At 40.6% G+C, this 23,065-nt stretch overlaps 1 protein-coding gene across 1 annotated transcript in view; it reads right to left on the minus strand.

Moving 5' to 3' along the window:
• Positions 1–23,065, minus strand: part of HECW2 (HECT, C2 and WW domain containing E3 ubiquitin protein ligase 2) — a 168,146-nt gene that overhangs the window by 47,106 nt on the left and 97,975 nt on the right. Inside the window, exons 5-12 of the mRNA XM_040602976.1 lie at positions 19,132–19,207; positions 17,103–17,272; positions 14,433–14,575; positions 11,243–11,343; positions 8,406–9,743; positions 7,001–7,096; positions 3,162–3,312; positions 2,693–2,796 (exon numbers count right to left, since the gene is read on the minus strand). Coding sequence (XP_040458910.1) covers positions 2,693–2,796; positions 3,162–3,312; positions 7,001–7,096; positions 8,406–9,743; positions 11,243–11,343; positions 14,433–14,575; positions 17,103–17,272; positions 19,132–19,207 — 2,179 coding nt within the window. The remainder of the gene's footprint in view (positions 1–2,692; positions 2,797–3,161; positions 3,313–7,000; positions 7,097–8,405; positions 9,744–11,242; positions 11,344–14,432; positions 14,576–17,102; positions 17,273–19,131; positions 19,208–23,065) is intronic.

Consider the following 23,065-nt stretch of genomic DNA (forward strand, 5'->3'; position numbering starts at 1 on the left):
AAAGGAGAAGAGAGACAGTGAATCAGACTCTAAACTGAGGGAAAAGTAAGAAGGAATTAAAAAAGAGAAGGAAAAGGACAAAGAGTAGAATTCCAAATATGGACGGGTAAATATTACGGAATAAAGGGAATGGGGAAAATAAAGACGTTCACTCTAGGTGTTAAAGGAAACTGGAAAATGGGAAGGTAATAAGGACAAGATGCGTAGATGACCAAAGAGGACTTTTAGAGACACTTAAACGGTAGACGGCGAGCCCTTCCCCTCGAGGCCTGTCTCTGGAGTGACTGCGTAGCACAGAATGCCCTGAAGCTCTGCCTGAGTGCTTGGGGTGGGAGTTTCTCCCAGGCATGCACAGCAGCTGCATGTCAGCTCTGTGCTGGTACCAAACTGGGGTGTACCCCAGCCACTTCTCACGCCCTGGGAGATGCTGTGACATGCTGCAGATAGGCCCGCTGTCACAGGCTGGGGAATCCGGAAACCAGAATGTGTCACCAGGTGCGGGGGTTCTTCCAGTTCTGACGTGCATGAACTTGATTGACAAAAAGCCTGTTCAGCCAAACTTGCCGATTAGTGTTTAGCCTGAATTTGCTTTAAACTGGTTTGTTTACAGCACAACAAACCATCTAGCTGCACATGCACAAAGGCAGAAAAGGCTATGGCAGCAGCAAGGAGAAAAAAAATATCCGAAGAGAGCGCTTGGCTAAATCACAAGTTCTGCAATGACTTGAAACCAAAGAAAGGGTGCCATTGCTTGGGCATCAGATTAATTTAGGAAAGAGTATTATAAGAGAATATCAAAAACCTCGGGAGACAAAGCCAAAGCACATAATAACACACAACTATGCAAGGGACTGGATGGGTAACAAATTAACCTTATAAATGTATCAGTGAGTTAGTAGTAGGAAGATTATGGAGAGAACTGCCTAGCCAGAAGAAAAACTAGTAACCATACTTAGAGCTCATTAAAAAAAATATCTTTCCTTCTGTCTTCAGTCAAAAAGTTAACACCAATCAGACAACCAGAACAACTGAAAAACGGAAGAAAGAGAACTTTCTTCTTAGGCTAGTTTAGGTAAAGAGCAGGTTAAAGACTGCTGTGCAAATCAGAGGGTTTTCAAACCCTTTGGGCTTGATGAAGTGTATTCCAACACACTTAGGAAACTAGGCAAAGCAATCTCTGAGACACTGGTCATTATTTCAGAGGTCTGAAGGAGTTCTCAGAAGAAAAGACATATATATTATATCCCTTTATCCAAAGAATATGTAAAAAAAAGGATGAAGGAAACTATAGATGAGTTGACATATTTTCTATTCTCAGACATATGAAATGTCATACTAGTTAATACAATGAGAATACATCAAGGTAGAGAAACGCAAATAACTAGGATTGCTGAAAAATGAATTATAACAAACTAAGTTATTTTCTACTGAAGTGGTGTAAAGGCCACATATTTTGATGTTAATGAGGCCTTTAATACTGTCCACATGACACCCTCCTAATCATGTTTGGTGAAAAATTACCTGAAACAGATGGTTTGCAAAAATGTATGTAAGAGCAGTTATGATTTATGTCAAACAAAAAGAGCACACCAAATGATGTTTCACTGAGATCTGTCCGGGTCTGGTCCTATTCATTATTTCTATTAATGACTGGATAGGAAGGACAGAACTTGGTCCAGCTAGAAGATGATGCAGTACTTGGACAGCAGGATGGACAAGATTCAAAACCATAGTGACACATTAGAAAAGTGCAAAGACCTGTGTGCAGGTAGGGATAATCGACAGCACAAACATCAGATGAAAAACACATCTGTGCCAGAGACCAGTACACAAAGTTCTGGACCCGATTTCAGCAGGTCAGAGACTGAACACTGGTGTTCAGTGTCAAACTATCAGAAAAAAAGTAATTATGCAATGAATGTACAAGGAGTGTTGTATGAAAGACGTGACATTTCCGCAATCTCTTCAGTGCAGTAGTCACAGGTTTGTTTAATTTTCTGAAATAAACCTCAGGAGCTGCAGACCAACCGCAGGCAATCCTGACAAGGCCAACAAAACAACTGGAGACCTAAAAACACAAGCCATGAGGAAAGAGTAGGAAGTAATGGATTTAAGAATATGAGAATAAGAATTATTAGAATATATTAGAATATAGTAATATATAATATATTATAGGACTAAGAAGAACAGTATGGGTAGATTGTCTAAAGAAGTTACAGAACGTCCATCAACTGAAGAACATGTTATAAGAACACAAGACAGAATTTGCCAAGTATGGTTTAGGTAGAGCTCATCTTACGTATCTTCAGCACAGAGATGAAGCCAATGACTGTCCGAAGTCCTTTCTAGTCCTGTATTCTACCATTTCAAAATGCAATATCAGATTCAAAATATTTGTAACTCAGACCACACAATTTTATACTTTTTCACTGCAAATGTCCCACCTATATTTTCGCCCAGTCAGGTACTGACAGAAAAATGCTCCAAGTCTCACATACGTCTCCTCAGTGTATTGAGCAGGCTGAGCCATAATTTTCAAAAACTACACAGCAATGAACACAAATGGTTCTGTTTTCACCCAGACTTTCAGGGGAGTAAGTTAGGTTCTGCCTTATGTCACTCTCATTTAATCATCTATGACATGAGTGTTTCTTTGGGGCGGGGGGCTGGTGCTGGTGGGTTATTTTTTAACCTGCATTAGAATGGTGAAAGTCAGTTTCCTCTCCAGCTCCATCCACGGCATTTGTATGCTCTTCAGGCCTGTCGTTAGTCATTGTTCTTCGGATGCTCTGGTACCTAGGGTTAGAAAACTGGACTTTATATATAGTATATGGTAACTATGATCCAATTCTGGCTCTGAGGGAGCTTGCCCATCTTCTCTGCCATGTAGGTTAATACACATTGACCTCTAACTCCTGCATTAATATCCTTTTGAATTTCTGAAAACCATTACCACAAGGGGTTTTTTTAGCTACATAGCTTATGAGCACAGGTGGAACACAAAAGAAGCCCACATGCTAATTAAAAGGGCCAGCCACATAAAAATAAATACATATAGTCAGCTGCGGTAGCAACTGTGACCCTGTCTTCATACTCAGCCTCATAACAGTGAGGGCAGCTTTGCAAGCACACAATTCACAAACACCACTGGTAATTCTTACCGGCGATTCAGCTGTTCCATTTGCTGTATGGAATTTGACCTCTGGAGAATCTGTGGGGCTGGGGGGGCTGTGGGTCGCTGCCATGTTGTTGTCCTGTTCACGTGGTCCACATAAAAAATCCGTCCATGGCTGTCAATCCGAGCCTCCCAGTCTAAGTAGCAATAAAATACTGTGAACTGCGGAGGTCTGGGGGTTTATTAATTTCTTTAGAGAGAGGTATTTAATATATATATATAGATTTATTCAATTAGTGACATTATATATATATTTATATATATAATGTCACTAACAATCTATTTCAAGTTACTGTTTCTTTTACAGGATGCCTTCAGCACAGAACTTTCTTACTGAAAGGGTAAGCAACATGGCTTTTCCCTATTTTATCTTGTAAATCAAATTCCCCAATGTCGGTAAGATTCTGTGGAATCCATATCTAATAATTCCTATTACTTTCTCTATTCTTATTTCCCACTAACCAGTAATTTGTTCCACGGGAAAAAAAAATAATAATCAGGATACTTAGACTAATTCTCTTGGGCTGAAGTAATTTAGATCCAATCTGTGAGGCTTATTCCAATGCAAAAGGCCAATGGGTAAGTACCCAAACCCTCGCAATACTGGACACCTGTCACTGTTTTTCCCCAGCTAATAGTAACAGCAATAAAATAGATGCCAGTGCTGTTTCTTTGTTTACATGCACCTATGTTAAAAGCAAGCAGACCTGCTGGAAAAGACGGGCAATTATAACAATAAAACTCCATATATTAAATGCATGCCCCAGAATTGCCAATTATGCAACTATCATGGAAAATTCAACTTCTTATGCAAGTGGTAACTATCATGCCGTCCACTGGTTTTGCAGCACAAGCTACAGACAGTGTTAGCAGTCTAGACCATACAGACATGCCAGGAAAGCAGAGATGAAGGCAATGGAACCTTTCCCCAACCACAACTGGCTTGGTGCTCAGTGGAAACCAGTTCCATCACAACACCTAGGCCTTTAAGCTTTCTGGGGCAGAAACACCATCGTCTGCCTAACAACTGCTCAGAAAATGAACAAGATACCAAGACACTGATCATGGTTAGGGTCCATGCAACAACAATAAAATCCTGAAATATTTTATATACAGAACAGACATGCCTGATTCCTGGACACTAGCAACTGTAGAAAAAGTGCAGACCGTTTAGCACATCAGTTGAAAAAACTGCCTTTGAGAGCTCAGGCTTCTAGACGAGACTTTCTAGATTGCAAGTTTAGGTGAAAACATCAGTCACGGCAGCAACATTTCTAAACCCATTGACAAGCACCCAATCCTAAATGACCACCACTCTGCGAGGAAAGACGGCATAAAAATGTCTTGACAGCAGAGGAGGAGAACTAAATTCTACTGTAAAGCATTTGATACCGACAGCTTTAAAACCTCGGGCATTGTTACTGTACGCACACCATGGCTTCTGTCAAGTCTTGGAGGCAGCCCAGTGGCTCACTGGATTAACTGTAGGGCCTCAGCTGACTCACAAAGAGGGAGGGAAGGCAGGTTTTGAGATAAATTCATGGTGTCACCTCCACATGACAGCTGTGTACTTCAGCTGGCCACAATGCAAATTACGATTCTATTGTCATGATGGACAATCAAACCAGCCTATTAATGTTTATAAAGTATTTCTACTATGAACAAGAGCTATGCAGGAAAGTAAGCTCAGAGGAAGAAATAGGATAGGAATAAAGAGAACCATTTAAGGAACAAAGTGCAATTTCAGGAGGAAAAATTCAAAATTTTGTACTATACTGTAAATTTAATATACAAGTTTAGAAATAAAACTCCAATGCAAAGTTTCTGGCATAATCACTACATTTGCTATTGAAAATGTAATACATTTGAAAGTTACTATTTTGCTTAATGTCAAACCCTAAAGCACTGTATAATAGCTGAGGTTTTTCTTGCGGTGTTTATATGTCCAATTCTGACACACAGTCACCATTTCTGTAATGTGGTCTTGCAGAATAAAAGCATTTTTGCCTGCACTCAATTTTAAATACACAAGTTTAAACACTTGGGCAATGGCTTCTAAAGTAAAGCACCTGCACATAAGTAATGACAGACAAGGAAATCCTCCGTTAGTCAAATGTTACAAATAACTTAAATTTTGCAATTCAGCAAGCTAATTCATCAAGGTTGTGTGGTCAAGCTTATTTGTTGATTTTTCCCCAAGAATGTAGGAACTGGAGCATAATGTTGCATATTATAGGCAGAAATACTAGATAAATATTTTCAATTCTTTAATTTAGCTTACACACAACTGAAAGAAATAATCCTGGTTTTCTTTCTTCGTTTCAGATTCTGGTGAAACAACAAATAGAATACAATCCAAATTACAAAGAAATTGCAGTTTATAACTCAAAATTGTATTCTAAATGTTTTCTCCATTTTTTCACTATTATTAAAACTCTGTATCTGAAAGCAGAGCTTTGAAGGGAAAAACTGAATCTAGGTAACAATTAGTACTTAAGATTTTATTCACATTAGCAAATGATCTACATAAAGATCACATTGGGCTTTGGTTGTAAAGCGGAGATGTGTATATGCATGCCTATGAATGACTGTGTAAAACTTCCAGCAAATGTTAGAATACCACACAGCCAAACCTTTCCATTAACATTCCAACAGTTTTCCCAAGTAGTTATTATAGTGTACGGTTTATTTCTCAAACACAAAAAGCAATCTATGTATAAACCAATAAACCTATACTATAAAAGCCATCTCTGTGCATTTCTCATTTAGTACATTGCTCTCTAGTATTTCCCGTAATGTTCTCTGTCTTTTTCAATATGAAAAGTGATAAAAATGCAACTGAGATATGTGTCTCCCAGGCACAATTTTGTAAAACGTAATACTGGTTTACTGAGGTGGCAGTTAACTTTAGGATCTGTACGCAGGACAAATTTGTTACATGCACTGATAATAACAGAAGCTCAGGGAACAAAAACAACTCACAACCCTGGCTTTCCAATATCCAGTTATACCCGTGTTCTGCTATCAGGCTCCTCCCAGTTACCCTCCCCAATTACAGAGCACGCACAGTCCCATTCCATACTGTGAAATAAGGATCTATTGATTTTACACTAAATAGCTGAACTCCTGGCTCCTTTAAAGTAGCAGAGCTTTGCCACAGACTTCAGTGTGTCTGAATTTAACTTTCTCTAATACTAAATGGATTTTCACTGCCCCACGATTAAGCAAGTGAATCAGTCCACCAACTGGCAGCAATGTATTTTCCATATGCATTAAAGAAATTAGAATTTATCTGTCGATTTAGGCTCATCTATCTGTTGCTTAATACCTACGTTTATTTTAACTCAGTAAGTCTTCACACTACCTAAAAAAAAATGCAAGAAACACACAGACACCTTTCACAAAATCTGCAGAGATTAAAGATGTTATATATTTCTTTGTAAACCACGACAATACAAGAAGTATTTAGAGGTTTCAGAGTGCTTGACGACTTTTGCTCCAAGTGTCTCATACAGCATATCACTTCCCCTCCCTACCCATGTGCACTGCATGCGGAAAAAGCAGCACCGCGCCTTCCTGCTTCTCCGCAAATGTCACTCAGCACACCTGTATGCACCAGGTGTAACTACCATAACCCGTCCTGCAGCCTGCAGCCCGAGCACAACGCCTTTTACAAAACAGCACTGGACTTCGCCATCATCGCTCCTCACTTAGAACTTCTCAGCTGTTCGTTTTCAGTTCTCACATTTAAAAAAGAAATGTAACGAGATCTCAGTAATGAGATCCAGGCAGCTTAGCCCCCAATTAAAGTATGAAGAACCTCACTTGGTGGTAGAGCCTCATCCACTCTCTGGTACCGACTAACATCCTGACGTACCGAAGGCAGCGACCTCAAGGGCTGATGGCCATTGGCTTGAGAACCTGGAAGCAAAACGCCCACAAATTATTTTTTCAGTCGATGTGGGGAAGCCCTAGAGTTGCCTCGCAAGTGAACGAGACATGCTAAACCTTCTGAGGACTACAGTGTTTTAGGATAGATCTAACAGTCTTCAATTTTTTTAGGCAAAACAAGTTAGGTCTACAGTTCTAGGCAAGTGATTTCTCTGGGATGTGCTGCAGTCTTCGTCTGGAAAATGTCACTTATTGGGATGTGGCACATCCACCTGTGACCAGCAGAAACCAGGGCACAGAAACAACAGTGTGTGCCTGAGCCACACCCCAGCAAGGGACAAGGACAAAGCTCCACCTGGCCCCGGCAGACGCCTTGCTGTAAGAGTGGGAGGTGAAGGTCCACTAGCCTTCCTTGCTGTGGCCACACTGATCCGCAAAACACGGTGCAACCTGACAGCTAATAAAAAGAGAGTCCCAAATGTCTAGAAAATGCCGTAAAATAAAGTATTGGCAGTATTTGAAATAAATATCCAAATCGTTCTTTCCAAATCAAAGAGCTGATCACAAAAAAAAAGAGCAGATCTCAAAACTTTTGAAATGTTATGAAACAGACACATTTAGAAACCCACTTGATTAGATCCATTTCAATTCCTGAAGAAATTGAACAGTTAATCCATTAGGGACACATTTCTACTTTCAGTGACTTTAACGAGACATAAAATGCTAAACTGTTAAAACAATTTTACAAATGGTAAAAGTTTTAGTGTTAACTTGAGTAACACATTCCTCTCCTCCCATGGTTCCAGCTGTGTTAGGATGTGTCTATATAGATAAGGAATGGGGAAAGGGAAGATAAAACAACCCGAAGCATGACTAAAAAACAATTCTTTTTCCCCCCCCTTTCTTTTCATTACTTTTATGTTTTAATGCTAATACAGAAACATGCAAAAGAAAAGACCCAAATATAAATTCTAGATTGCATTTCATAGTTTGGGGATTTTTGTCCCCCTCTCATTACCATTTTGATTAGTAAGCAGGGTAATATTGTGGAGTTCTTTCCTCCTCTTCATCCTCCTTCTCACTACTCTCTCAAGAACTAAAATATATCCCATTTCAAAACAAACACGTCTCAGATATTTCAGGTTTGATTTTTTGTTAAACCAAAAACCCCAGGAGTCTCTTGAAGAAGGGAATAAACCTCAAAGGAACAAACCCCCAAAGTCTTGAAAGACAATGAAATTGAGAAATGAAGATCTTTATTTTTCAGATGTTAAGTTTTTAAATAATTTTTACTGCTTGCAGAAAGGTCACTTCAGGAAGTGCCTCCTGCAGTTGTTACCTCCAGTAGCTCCTTCAACCTGTGCTGTAGCACCCTCACAAGCTGCTTGGGCTCCTTCAGGTTCTTCCTCCTGAGACTGGCTGTTGGCAGCTGCTGCCTGCAGGCTTCTTCTCCTTTGCCAGATTTCTTCTGCTTCCTCTCGGTCTTGTAATTCACCTGCCTCAGCCTCCTGTGCTTCCTCTGGAGGTAGCTGTACCACAGGTAGAGAACCAGAAGTACTTGCAGGGTCCTGTGCTTCAGCACCTGGTTCAGTTCTAGCTGCATCGGTGGCACAAGCTCCCTCTTCTTCCTCCTGAGAAGAAAAGGCTGGGGTCTCAGGAAACCTGGCGCTTTCAAAAGAACACCGCATTTCAACCGAGGAACGTCGCACTGTTGCGCTTTCATTGCAAGAGCTGTCCGCCCCTTCCACGTCACTCTCCCCTTCTGGCCGGGTACTAGCCTCACTGACGCTTTCCGTGCGAGCAGGATCGCTCTGCTCAGTTTCTGATGACATCTGGGAAGGTTCAGACCCCTGATCAATGGATTCCGTCTCACTAACGCCCCTTCTGCTCCCAGCAGCGGCACTGGCAGCTCCTGCGTCCGCACTGCTAGGGGGCTGCTCGGCCTCCTGAGCAGCACAGGACTCGCTGCCAGCCTGCTCTGCTGCTGCTTCGCTTTGAGAACCCTGCAGGGTTTCACCTCCTGCTAACTGGGACGGTGGAAGCTCTGGGGGAGCCTCTTGCTGCTCATCAGTTGATGGCAAAGGAGCTTCAGAGGCTGAAACGCTTTCGCTCTCTGCAGGCCCTTGCATTACCTGATCTGATGAATAACTTAGACCGTTCCTTTCAACGTTTCTTGTAGCACCATTAAGCATTACTAAACCACCATCATCTTCCAAGGAAGACGGAAAACCCAGGTCTTGATGTAGCTCGTGCTCCTCTTCATCTGAGTCAATGTGAAGCATAGCACTAAGTCTTGTGTCAGTTGGGAAGCTGCTCCTCAGTTTTGGGGAGGCTCCGTGGGGACGCTCACCACAGGCAGACGTCCCCGGTCTGGGATGATTATTGTGTTCTATTGCATCCAGATAGTCGTTTAGCGAGTCCTGGCGACCTCTGGTAGGCGATGATCTTGAAGCACCAGAGGTCAAGTCATCCTGATCTGTCTCCAGAGTTGTACTAGTCCTTAAAGGGTGTCGCAGGATTGCTTCTCCAGAGGAGTCCTCGAGGACTGGACCATTGGAACACACTGTGGACGTATCGTGATGTCCTGTTGGCATGTCCTCATCATCGGAGGGGCTCCCCAAGTCTCCATTTACAGAGTTAACTCCCAGCAAAGTGCCAACTGCTTCTGGTGAAGCATCTGCAGAGGCACAAATACTGAATGTCAAGCACAACGTAGCAACGCACAGTTCATTCTACTTTATCTGCATCACAAAGGTTGTATAAAAATACACATCTTGCAAGATGTTTGCTTATTTCAGACAACTACAGGAAGAAAATGCAACTAAAATAATAGAGGCATTTCCAGTGTTATAACAGCAATTACAGAGTTTTCTCTGTATGTCTATACTATTTTGCAGGACAAAGAAAATGTATGGGGTGTGAAGTATGAATTTAAAGGAATCTCATTTTGCTTTCAAAAGACAGAGGGCTGCCAAGGGCTGACAGTCCTCCCAAACTGTCAGTAAAACCAGCCTCAGAAGCAAGGAGCCAGATCTCTACAGCATGTATCTCATATTCAAAAACAGGACGTACACAAAGCCAGTCACTGACACCAGTTGTCATTACACCCTTAGCAGGTGTATGCATTAATTCTTTGCATTAAGAATTGCAAATTGTGTACAGATATCAAATTCTATACACAGTGTTTATTTTGAGTTAATTTATAGGACTTTCCACTATAAAGAATGGGAATCTACTTCAGTAAAGTTCACGAGGTATTAGGTATGCTATGGTAACACATGCAGAAGGAAAATAACCCATCTCATTTGCAACAAGGGATGGTAGCTCCCCACACGGAAATTAAACAGGCATAGAGTTGACTAATCCAGCTGTTAAGTGTCTGTATACGTCTGCACGAAACCCAACAGTGACATCACGGAACCACAGTGCCTGGCAACAAACAGGACTGAAGATAGAAGCATTTTTCAAATGGTGACAGAGCAAAAATATTAACGAGATACAGGACTACATGGCTATAGAAAAGGCAAGAAGGTTGTATCAAGTTAAGACGGAGCAACATCTCACTACCAAGGAGATTATACCAAGTCTAATGAAGGACAATCTAAGACCAAAAACATCTTAATAGACACATATGATGTGATAAACACGCAACTGTACCATCCGCGTTCTGCTAGTTGCCTTCAGAACAGGAAAAAAGGGAAATAAAAGAATTGCCTAATGGAAGCATGTATTCTCATAACTGTAAGATATATTCTCAGTTATAAGCAGGACAGAGTTCTCTGAAAGGGGGACAGCACAGCGATCTGCATGTACACTGGCAGGGGAGGAGAGCACAGGTGGAATATCAGTTGCAGCTGCTTATCTCAGCCAAAGGTGTTGCAGAGGGAAGATGTTACAGAGTGAAGAGAAACAATGGATTTGATTACCCAATCTATCCCATAAAGCGAGAATCATAAGCAGATTCATTTAAAATCTATCCAACAAAACAGGCAAACAATACGGTGAGTGTTGCTGTTTTGGCATTGCTGTCTCCAAACCAGTAGCTGGCATATCTAAGCTTCAAATCCCAATAGAAAAATCTGTCATAGAGGCACTGTACACACATGAGAAAGTATATTATCACAGAAAGTCCTAGAAATAGAAATAAATAGATCTAGATCATCAACAAATTCTTACCTTCGTGAACAGAAGATGTGATTTCCACTTTGAATTGGAGATACCCACTTACATGATCAGCTGGGAGCCTTCTGCCAAGATTATAGCTGAGAACCTGGTCTCTGCAAAAAAAAAAAAAAAAAAAAGATAGTGGGGTTATTTTAAAATTTTAACTGGTTTTATTTTTGCAGTATTTTGTATCAGAGGCCCTTATCAGATAAAACAACACGACAGGAGGTAATTTCTATTACAGTCTTAAAATCAGCCACATACTCTGACTTGTATGGGAAAGCACAAACATTGCAACAATGGTGTAAAATACCTTTAGTTAACAAATAAAACAGCCTAACAAACTACTTTTGATCATTTACAAATATGGACTGTGCTCCAGCAATTCTTATACATCTATATCTCTTCTTAAGTCCTAAGAATTCAAACTGGAAAGGACCCCTTTCCCCTAACCTTCTTCCCCCAACTCAACACATGGCTTATAATTAACAAAATCTTTCATTTTTTAAAACCTTCTGCCCCCTTGTGGTTTTGTAAAAACTGTGTGTGTGGCTCTACAGAATTCCCAGATAGTTTCTTCACATTTTAGTTCTCATTCCTATTTAGAAAAGCTATTAATGCTTGGATTTAACTTCAAATATGTTTTTAAGAGATACCGAACTGATTGGGACTCAGACTTGACTTAGGAATAGACCCTCGGCTATACAGTCTTACTGGGCACAGCCGGAATTCACAGTCCCAGCCCCGCTCAGCACAGCTGGGACAGCTAAAGGGAAAGGAGGGAACTACAGAAGAATATTACTGTTATTTATGCAAATAAATTTATGTTGGTATAAAGACCTCTTCTTTATGGGAGGCACTCCTACTGCAACACAAGTGACAGACAAATGCAAGGTCATGACTGAAATAAGCTGCAACAGTTCGCGTTGACTTTTAGCAAAAAAAAGGTCCTGAGTGGAAAAAAAAAACAACAAAGCAGCCTCCCCACATCACATTATTACAGTATTGTCTCCAGCACCTGTCACAGATTCATTGCTCTGTACCACAAATCTAATTCTTCGGCTAGACTTGGGGGTATCCTCAGAAGATTGCTGTTTGAGGTTTCTGCAGTTTTTACATCGATTTCCATTACTCTAGGCCATTTAAAGTTAGCAAAAGCCACGACACAAATAACGTCTCCTCTGTATTCAGTTGAATCAATACTGGATGATTCTCATGCTAATTTATCATACTTTCCATTAGATTTAAAGCCACCAGGCATTCCGTCACACAAACTTGTAAGCTATAATGACAGCTAAAAGTGGGGCAGAATTTTAGTTCAGTCTGTCTAAAAGTGGCTGTAAATGGACAAATAAATTACAGATGAAGAGGCAAAACTGGCTTAATGTCAGTCCTGACAAAGCCAAACTGAATACTTACCTGCATTCTTGCTGCATATTTATTATACAGCCCTTCCTTTCCTAGAACAATTTGATATGTTAAATATACAGAACTGAGGTCTGGAGAAGAGAACAGGATATGTCTTCCAGGACACTGGTCTGAAAACTCCTAGACAAGAACTGCTGAACACAGCAGATGGGTAATTTCCAGACATCATGCTGAAGGACTCCCAGGGCAGAAAAAACATTTTGGGGTTTAGCATGGAAATGAAGACCCTGAACTAGTCAGTCTTGAAACCAGTCTGTACCATGATACTATTTTTGAGTGTATAGCAGTGGGCAAATTTATTAGAAAAAGTTACTTGCTTGACATCACAATTTCTTGAAAATGAAAGACAAAGCATTTCTTAGAAAAGTTGGATTGTATATATACACCTGACCTGCTCTTGGATACCACTACAAAACAAACAGACAGGCTTTTTTTTTTCTCTTTTAAAATAAATTCTGTATCAGAAGATTTATCAAAATTTTAAGCTACTCTTAAAATTTTATTCTTATTTTACTTATCAGTTAACCACTACTTTGGAAACTTGAAGCTGAAAATGGTTTTCAAATAGAATTTGATCTTCTCCGTTTCTCAGCTTGTTACTTTGATAGGAATACCTGTGAAAAATAAGGCTAGTCATTTATATCCTGCTCAAAAGCATGATGATACTGCCATGCCCTTAAACTTTCAGGGAAGAATATATGAATTTTATTTCACCATCATTCCTCATGGACTTCATCCAGTGGCCTTTTAAAGTTAATGGAGACGCATTAACTTTAGCAGACCTTGAGTTAGGTTCTATAAAAAACCCACACTTGAATAATTCAGTTCCTCCTATTGTCTTTTAAGGAATTCTTATTTCTAATTTGTCGTATACAGCATATCTATATAAAAAGATGTTAACAAAATAATATACTCTACAATTACTGCTCTGTCTAAAATGTAAAACTGTGGTTTTGCACACATTACTGCATCTCTCGCAGACCTCCAGCCATTCACTTCACACCTGCAACCTGTCACAGTGCCTAATGACCAAGTCTCAGGCTCTTCTCAGTGCACACGGTTGTAAAAAGCCCTCGTTGGATCACCCACTTGGTTATGCTATTGTCCCCTCCAGTAACCATCATGAAGTATAAAAAAAATCTTAAAAATTTCTAAGTGACCTTCATCTTTGTATCAGAACAGTTAGCTATCAAAAAAATGAATATTTTTTTTTTTAAATAGCATAACAAGTGATTTTTGAGTCCCATTAGAGCAATACTATCAGCAAAAGGCAATTTTAATTGCATAGTACCACCAGCACTCTGAAAAATAAGGAGTCACAGCCTTGCAGTTCTGGCCAATTAGCAGAACATACATTAAATCTCTGACTACTAAACTGACAGTTACAAATACCTGAACTGCAAAAGAAATGAGACAATAAAATCTGCTTCCTCTAAAAGATTTGCGCATGATCACATAGTATTGTGATAATGCCTTGCTTCATGACTAGCTAGCCAGAGGGTAACATCTTTTGCGTAAATAAATTATGCTGAAAAAAAAACCATCATAGACACACATGTATGCAAAGTTACACGCATTCAGAGCAGGGCTGGAAACACTGACATCTTCCAGTCAGGCAATAAGGTTATTAAAATTCCTACTAAATTTTCTATACAGACACTGCAGAAATTTGCTGGTCTTTGCCAGTAAGCCAGAAATGCTGCTCCATCCTAATATCCTAGATGCTGAGTCTCCCTGATCAATGGAAGGTAACGTTTAGAATATATTAATTTACCCAATTGCATGTCTCTCCAGTAGTCTCTGAACAGGTATGGTTAACTTCCCAAGAAAGCGCTTGATGATGGGGCGACTCTTGGCAAATTTGTCTTTAACCTCAATTTCCAGGACATCTGTTAGAAGTGCAACAAAAGAATATTTCTGGAAGGAAAGAACAGAGTTGAGTTGACACTACCATCAATACACCTTTATTCAGAAAATATGTACATAATTATTACTAGCATGCAGTGAACTCCAAAAGCAATGACTGATGACAGCAGTTTCCATATTGCAAAATAACGTCAGCATCATTTATTAAGTGTTGTATTTTTGCATACCTAACTAGCCTCTCGGGAATTCCACACCCTTTTACTTCTCCTTGAAAATAACTGTTCAGCAAGGAACTGCACTGGATAAAAGCACTTGCATGGTCTGTGTCAGAAGGCAGAAAACAGTATGTCCTAGTGCTTGCTTTGGACAGTAGAAAGCAAAAAGAGAAGGAATCCCTGCTGTACTCTATCAGGTTATAGAAGAGTAGCCAGGTCAATGCAGAAGGAAGAAAGTGTCCCGCTCTAAGCCATGCTTGGTGAACTTCCCTTCCAATACCATGCTTTGCGTTCATTTTTTTTGTATGCATGACAGAAATGCAAGAGGGCAATGTGTATACAGTATTTTCAGGAGTACTGTAGCTAAAAGAGGAGAATTTTCTATAGATTCTTTCCCCAAAGTTCACAAATCATCTCAGCAAGATCCAACAGAGCCTTCTTCTGCACTTGGGGCCTTTAAAAAACATGGTTCTACTTCATAAGAGATGTCTCGATGTCTGGTAAGATCATTCTTCCACCTTTCCCTGTGAGGGAACACTATCACAGCTACTCCCTCAGCCTGGCATCATTTCTCATGCAGTTTATGAACACTTGGAGATCTGTGCTGCTCTGTCACGTCTGCCTGAAGATGGCCAAAAGATTCAGAAGTGGTACAGGGCAAATATACAAGCAGGCATATTGTTAGACACACACATACAAACAGTGTGATAATGAATTCCCGTAGGAAAGCAAGCTTAAGAGCCAAAGATTTTTATTTTTCCTCTAGATTTTAAGATATTTCAAATAACCAAACAGCAAAGTATGGTATCACCTACTCAGAAAAGCTGAGGTCATCTAGTTACTCTTTCACCATCTGCCATATTGAAGTCCTCTGAGCAAATTGCAACCTGAGTACAATGCCTAATACACATCTGGCCAGATAGCTAAAGACGTATTGAATGAGGAACAAAACGAGGAACAACAGTTCAGCTGCAGACATCAGCTAAATATATTCAAAGACAGCAATTAAACCGGGTTAGAAATAAAACCCACTTCCCTCATGCTGGGCAACTCTCAGAGCTGCGTTCCTGTAATAAACAGAATTTAAAAATCTGTCGCACTCAGTTTGCTAAAAAATTGCACATTATTTTGCAGAAAGGAGCAGATGTAAAACAAGACCAATTCTGCACCGCTAGGGCAGCATACGTAATGGGATCACAACCTGCTGTAGTCAGAGCACTGCTACAGGAAGGTCAGCAGCTAAAGCAAGCCGACACAATGCACGTACCAGTGAACATTATCACTTTTCTAAGAGGCTTCAAAATGGAGGAGAACTGGAGGAAAGCAAAGGGGAAAAATAAGAGTAGATTTTCTTCCTATCTACTGGATAGATGGATGCACAGACGGAAAGATGAAGAATCAATGAAGAGATTAGAACTCTGATCTTTTGAAGGTTTTAAGACTTCCACACACCTACAGCCTTTCCCACAACCAGGCACCGCGGAGCAGTGCCAAGGCTGGCCCTGCTCTGTTCTGGTTTACCGCTTGTTTCCTTTGATTATGATTTGTGGGAATATTTTCCAAAGCCCACTCAATTCTCCAGTCTTCCTAAAGAACAGATTAACATTCATCAAACACAGTACAAGCATCTGCTCATTAGAAAACAGGCACAGATCAAGAACGCTGCCTGACGGTCCTGAAAGGGCTGTGGATTTCTGTATGTTCACCTTGCTGCCCACAGAAACATTTACCTTCAAAGGCACAGCCTGGCTTTTCTGTGCTCTTGAGTTCCCTCTCTGAGACCTGCACAGCTTATCCAGTACAAACACACCTGGAAAACTGCCTTCTGCCAAATTGCCTTTCCCCCCCCACCTTGCCGAGGGGTGCTAGAAAGCCCTCCCCAGGCCCTCTCCTTCCTACAGCAGCGCACAGAGGCTACACCGAAGGACATCCCTTCTGCCTGACAAAGTGACAGCTCGCCACCTGCTATGCGCAATGAGAATATCATTTCCCAATTCACGGTTATTGCAATTATTCACTTATTGTACCTTTTCTCAAAGGGTCTTCTCACGACATATAATCCATTTTAATTCATTTATTTTTGCAATTTCAAGAAATCTACAGGGCTGTTGAGCCAGTTCAACTCTTGTTAGCAGAGAAGGAAATGAAAAACCTCACCGTGGTGCAGCTTAAATACACAGATGACAGCTGTTTCTATCCAACAACAGGGTTCCTAGAATTATTACAAATTTTGTGTCACTTTAAATAACTAGCTATATAATAAGCTCACAGCCTTCAGAGAGTAAGGACTAATGCATAAAGAGAAAATACAAGCCTGGGACACTGCATCTGCTGGCAGACAGCTCTCAAAAGGGATACATTACCTCTCTGTGCCAAACAGGATTAGTTGTGTTACTGATGATGGTCGACCTTCTTTCCTGGCCATGATGAGCAAATGTAGGAAATGTACTTTTCTTGCCTGGCTGAATGGACATCTTTAGATAAGGATCAGGGTTGAAGAACATGCCTTTTTTAAGTCCAGCTGCTCTAATATCTATGAAGCAAAACAAGAGGGAAGGAGAAAGGAACTGAGCAAATTAAAGCTAGTTCACAAAGCAGTAAATTATTACCCAGGAAATCAATTTACCATAAACAACTAAATAAAGCAACTTAAAACTACTCATATGTTAGCTGGATCTGGCGTACAGAAGACAGTTAAAGCAGGAAGTCAAGTGTTTTCCCAAGAGACTAGAGGGAAGAAAGGTATCAACATCCTCATTTACATTTTAGCCCCTAGTTATTTGTAAAACATGAAGCATGAACTTGTAGCTCACCTATAAATGTTTTTCTTAGTATCTAAAGTATTTCCACTCTTAAAAAGAAAAACCAAAAGCCACAGAAAAGAACCCTATCACACAGTGCTTGCTCTGTTTCTGGGCAAGGGGCTAAGATAAAAGACTGTATGGGAGGTAATGTAGCAAACTCACACTTTGCCGAAGTTGAGACTTTGATAAACATAATTTCAAATACTCATTATCAAGGTTGCTGTGGACTATGATGCACACTTTGCCCCACCACAGAAGAAGGTAAGCTATTTTGCACCAAAGGAGGCAAAGTTTTCTGAAAATGCTTTCTTCCTAGGGAAAGCTCAGTATTACAGCCCTTGCAACTTGCAACAATAAATAATAATTTCCTCAGGTGCATATTCTCGCGCCTAACAACTTTCAACAGTAGCTCAAGCTTCAACAAGAACAAAAAGAGGTATTTTTGTATACAACATTAATATCATAAACTTAAATTTCTCTTTTTAGGTTTGCTGAAGCACAAGATCGTTGTGTTTCTTCACTAGGTACTCCAATACGCTGCATGCAGTCTTCATGACTAATGCAACTGGCACATACGTACTTAGATGAGCAGTTTATACATGCAGGCAAAACTCACTGCACTAAAAAGAAATGCCACACCTGTGATTTCAGTAAAGCAACCAACCAAAAAAAAAAAAATCCTACTCAATTTTCAAAATCAAGCCACACAGCAGAAATACCATGAAATAAAGAGCAATTGCCCTTAAAAGCGACAACTGTGCACATGCAACTGAGCAACCAAAAAATGTCCTGGGAAATACGTTGCAAACCTATCAATCAACATGCTTTCCAAAATTAATTTAGGGGACTCCTCAGGTGTGAGCCACAAACTTACACTAAAGACAACCGCTTTTTCAGAATTCAGGGAGTTTTTTTCATACTACTCTATGTGAGTCTACGCAACCTATCAGCTCTATCCCAGGTAACTGCTGAAAGATTATTGCATAAAGTGGGGTTTTTTTTCTGCTCTGCCCCTACAATCTCTAAATCTGTCAGCTCTTCAAGATTCAGAAGCAAATTTTTTTCTGTCTTTGCTCAAGCTGAATATGCTTTAGTCTCACACAAGACTTCCTGTGGAATAAAGTGCTAATCAAAACAAGTGAAGCTGGTAGACTGTATCGCTGCAGCTATTTTCCTGCAGTAACAGCTTAGCTCTGTTACAAGTAAAGATTTTTTTTTCCCCCCTTCTAAACCACCATTCGCAGCTATTGCATTTTACTACTTCAGGGTGGTGGAAGCAGCTTGCATTTTATTTAGAGGCGAATTTTTCCACTCTTCAACTCAGGAACTGTCCCTTGTGAAAACTGGAAATTTCTCCAAATTTTTCACGCTAGGATCCATCATATCTGTTCCTTTCACTCCTGGAGATTCATGATTCTGGTTTGTTTTCAACAAAAGTTCTAAAGAAATAACATCTTTCAAGCCACTAGAGTGTGCTCCTACAGAGGCTAATGAAGAAAAGCGTTCCATCTTTGATGTTATTTAAAACTGCAATTTATTTTTTGTTTAACAGTAATTTCTAAAACACCATGTGGTGGGTTTTTTTTACCTGACAGGGTAAAGCTGACCAACTTTCTAGACTGCTGGGCTCCAGAAGCACCTTCATCCGTGCCTTCCACTCCCATCTGAAGAGGAGAAAAAAAAAAAAAAAAGAAATAGAAATATACCAAAGTTTTTGATTGCTTTGGACATGCTTGAGGTTGATAATGCAATTGTAAGGCAGCATGCATGATCAGCTACTGCCTGTGACCACGGACACGCAGAGCTATGGCATTTGTTTCTAGGAAAGTATCTACTATTTATGCCACACTGTACTAATACACCAGGACTTGGAATCTTCCAAACAGAAGACGTGTAGGCTAATTCACCTGCAGACACTACTCATGGGAGAAAAAGAGACTGTATTTTCTTACAGATTTCCCTTTTGTAAAATATAATCCACACTATGAGCTGGTAACGCATACCAAAGCACTGAGCTGGCCAGTGACGGGCGTATGCGACTTTTCTGACTTTCCACAAAGAGATAACTTACTGTGCAACAACAAAAAAAAAAAGGCAAAGGCATCAAAGAGAGACTAACAAAAGCCTTCAGATCTACAAACAAAATCTCCTTTTAAATAGAAAAGTGCATCGAACATCTAAACATGAACATCGTCTAAAAGCTTACACTTCACAGATTTTCAGGTTTGGTTTCTACTGAAATCCCTCATCAGGTAAAGCACTACTTCAAAATAAAAAGTTCCTCGAGTATTATTGTCTTATTAATGTCTACTTCTTTCAATTAGCAGAAGAATTTGTCTTTCAAGACAGACACATGCACCCAGGTGAATAACCGATCATGAAGACCCGACTGGAGCTATCTTTAAAATCAAACGGTTCTCCAGGTAGGCACTGCGCTCACTCCCGTGCAGAAGAGGTGACACAGCCTGATGGGCAGGCTTCAGCCAAACACCGCGCTGGGGATCAGTACTGGCCACCTGATCTACTGAACAATTAAAAAACCCAGGCTGAGTAAAACTCCCACACCTGTGTGCATAGACTAAGTATGTAAAGCAGTCTTGAGCAGCCTGAAGTTACCCGATTGATCAATGACTCTGGAGCTGTGGTAGCCGCGAGGAACCCACTTGCATCAACCGAAACTGTAATGATTCCCTTCTATATCGCTTTAAGCTATGTAATACCGTCAGCTTTCAAAAGCTTCCCACAACAAACAGCAATCACGCTGATGTCTCATCGGAACTGGCAAACAGAGGGAATTTCTCCTGTGGCACTCACAACTGGAACACTGCATACGTAACAAGGAGCCAAGCGGTGAAGGCAGAGCAGCGACGCTGCGGCCTGACATCCCCCCGGCCCGCCGCAGCCCTGTGAGGGAGCACCCTGTGCCAGCGAGCACCGCGGCCCCCCAGTCAGCCCGGTCCCCCCACTGCCGGCTCCTCCACGCACCCCCATCCTCAGGGCCAGACTTCTCACCAACGCACTCGAAGCGACCCATTTCCCACCCAGCACCACGCTGCTACGCCAGCCACTTTAAAGGGATACAGAAGCGGTGACAGCTGATAGTAAAATTCCGAGGGCACCAAAAGCAATGGGTTAATTCCACTGGGATCCGCATCTCTTCATCTACAGACGGATTCCCTGGAAGCAGCAAGGGGCACGTCCCCCTGGGACGGGGATGCTGCCCAGGCGAGGCCAGAGGAATGCCATACATCCCAGTTTACTCTTTTGGGCTTATTCTAACATGCATTGTTTTCTTGTTGAAAGCAAAGAGGCCTTCCTCATTCTACACCTATTTTTCTGCTGCATCACCGACTCCATTTGAATAACCTTGTTTGCATTGCTAGTCATTGCTTCATTTTACAGAAAACAGGATTTGTCCACAAGTCAGTTATAATCAAATTAATTGTAACAGTGCTCCCTAGTACTTTGGTTTCACTATATAACCTTTCCCTGTCCCACCGTGGTCTGAACAGCAATTTCATTTTTTTCTGCACCAAGTACAAAACTTCACCCCAGCATATACGTGCCGTTTGTTGCCCTGCAAAGGCTACCTCATCCGGGGTAACGCAGCCTTTCTAATGCCAGATCAGGCCCTGTATCCCCACTAGTTCAAATGAACACAACAGAACGTTAGTTGCTTATCCAAAACCGAGATGCACTGAAATGCCTGGTGTGCTACGCCGGCAGCGTGAGGAAAACCAGAAACCTGTCTCCCACCAAACCACATAAACCAAAACCGCAGAACGATCCAAGCAAGCAGGTAATTCGCTGCAGCTTAAAACCAGGGAGTGGGGCATCCCATGACCCTTACCAGCTCCACCAACAGCTCTTCGGTAACTACAGACACAACCAGTGCCAAGAGAACAAGGTATTCTCTACTGCACAGTACTTAACTCCGGAACCATGAAAATGGTGTGAGGCATTAACATTTAACAACAGCTGTAGTTCCATATAACTCACCCAAAATTATATTTTTAGCAAGACTCATCCAAGCTGTCACATGACATTCTCACCAGGGAAACTGAGAGCTCACTATTACTGGAAGTCCGTACTGTTAGCACAGAAATGTTTCTATGAAGTTACACCTTCTAGCAGGTGTATAAATTCTGCACAATGCCAGGGCCCTGCCTTACCTTCCAAAGGAAAGAAATTTAAATAGCGACAACCTGTTAACCCCTCCAGATTAACCAGTAACTCTGAAATTCAGGTAGCTGCCAAGTGAACAGATGCAGATTCAGGGACAGAAGTTCAGATTTCCTTCTGTGCAACAAATCTCAAAAATATTGGTGGCTTGTATGACAAGGTCAAGAAAACACAGAAGTTCAAATGATTTCTCCATCCAACGTAATCATGCTCCTTCTCAGCGACACAGTGCAGCTCATAGCCCATTTTAAGGGTTATTTTGTGATGCATTATTTCCTTTGTTCAAAATCAGGTTACCTTCCTGTCTTTAGTTTATAAATTGGTATTAAAGACAGTGGCTGTCAAGTTCATTAACTGTAACACATTTTCTTCTGTAAAATATCAAGAGTCCACATGCCTGCTGCAAAACCCTATTCTTCATAGTCACATCTTAGAGATCTGGCAACAACTAAATGATGCTATCACCTAGGTCTGCAATTCTAAGAGAAAGAAAAATATCTGGTACAATAAGATACAAAGTCTAGCATAGCACATACCGTATTGTATAGCCATAGCATGCACTTGTATATAACGCACAATGCAGAAGTACAGGATCAGAATAAAGGCTATTTAGTCTGAATAACTTCTGCTCTTGTTCAGTGCTGCAGTTGTCAGGACACCATCCCGACAGATGTGATCTTAAATATTTGGCAGCTAGTATCACTGAAGCAAATGCACTGTGAGCCTTCACGTCAACTGAAGAGCTAGCCTATTAGATAAATTATTTCCACCAACAACACCTGGATGCAAGTTTGGAAGGCTCTTCTTCCACTACATATTTAAACTAAAAAAAAATAAACCCGTACAACTTTTAGTGTTTCAACAGAAAAAGTCCCATAACAAAAGGATTGCAACACAGTAATTCTCCGTGGTCACAGACTTACTAAATTCCAATGGTATATAAACATAAAAAATTAAGTAATTTTTGTAAGAACAGAGTTTTGTCCAGTTTCATTTTTATAGTAACAATTGCTATCTCCACAACAGTTTCATTTCTAATATTAACAAATTAGAAGAAACGGAGACTTCTGATAAAGATTCAGTTTGAGTTATATAACCAATGTGAAAAATTTCTATTTTGGTGTTAAATTGCAGTGAACTGTAAGCCTCAAAATTGAACGCAAGCAAAATCAAATTCTCAGCATAAAAGATTTCATTCAGGCTGTGGACTTTTTACTGTTGTTTTACCACAAACACCACAAAACCATGAAAAGTGTTTCTCAATTTTGGTGCTTTTTGTCAGGCAATATAATTTCTTGCAAAAAATGGTAGAACTAGGATACTTATATTGATAGGTTTGT

Source organism: Falco naumanni, chromosome 8 (assembly GCF_017639655.2).
Source record: "Falco naumanni isolate bFalNau1 chromosome 8, bFalNau1.pat, whole genome shotgun sequence".
Taxonomy (NCBI): domain Eukaryota; kingdom Metazoa; phylum Chordata; class Aves; order Falconiformes; family Falconidae; genus Falco; species Falco naumanni.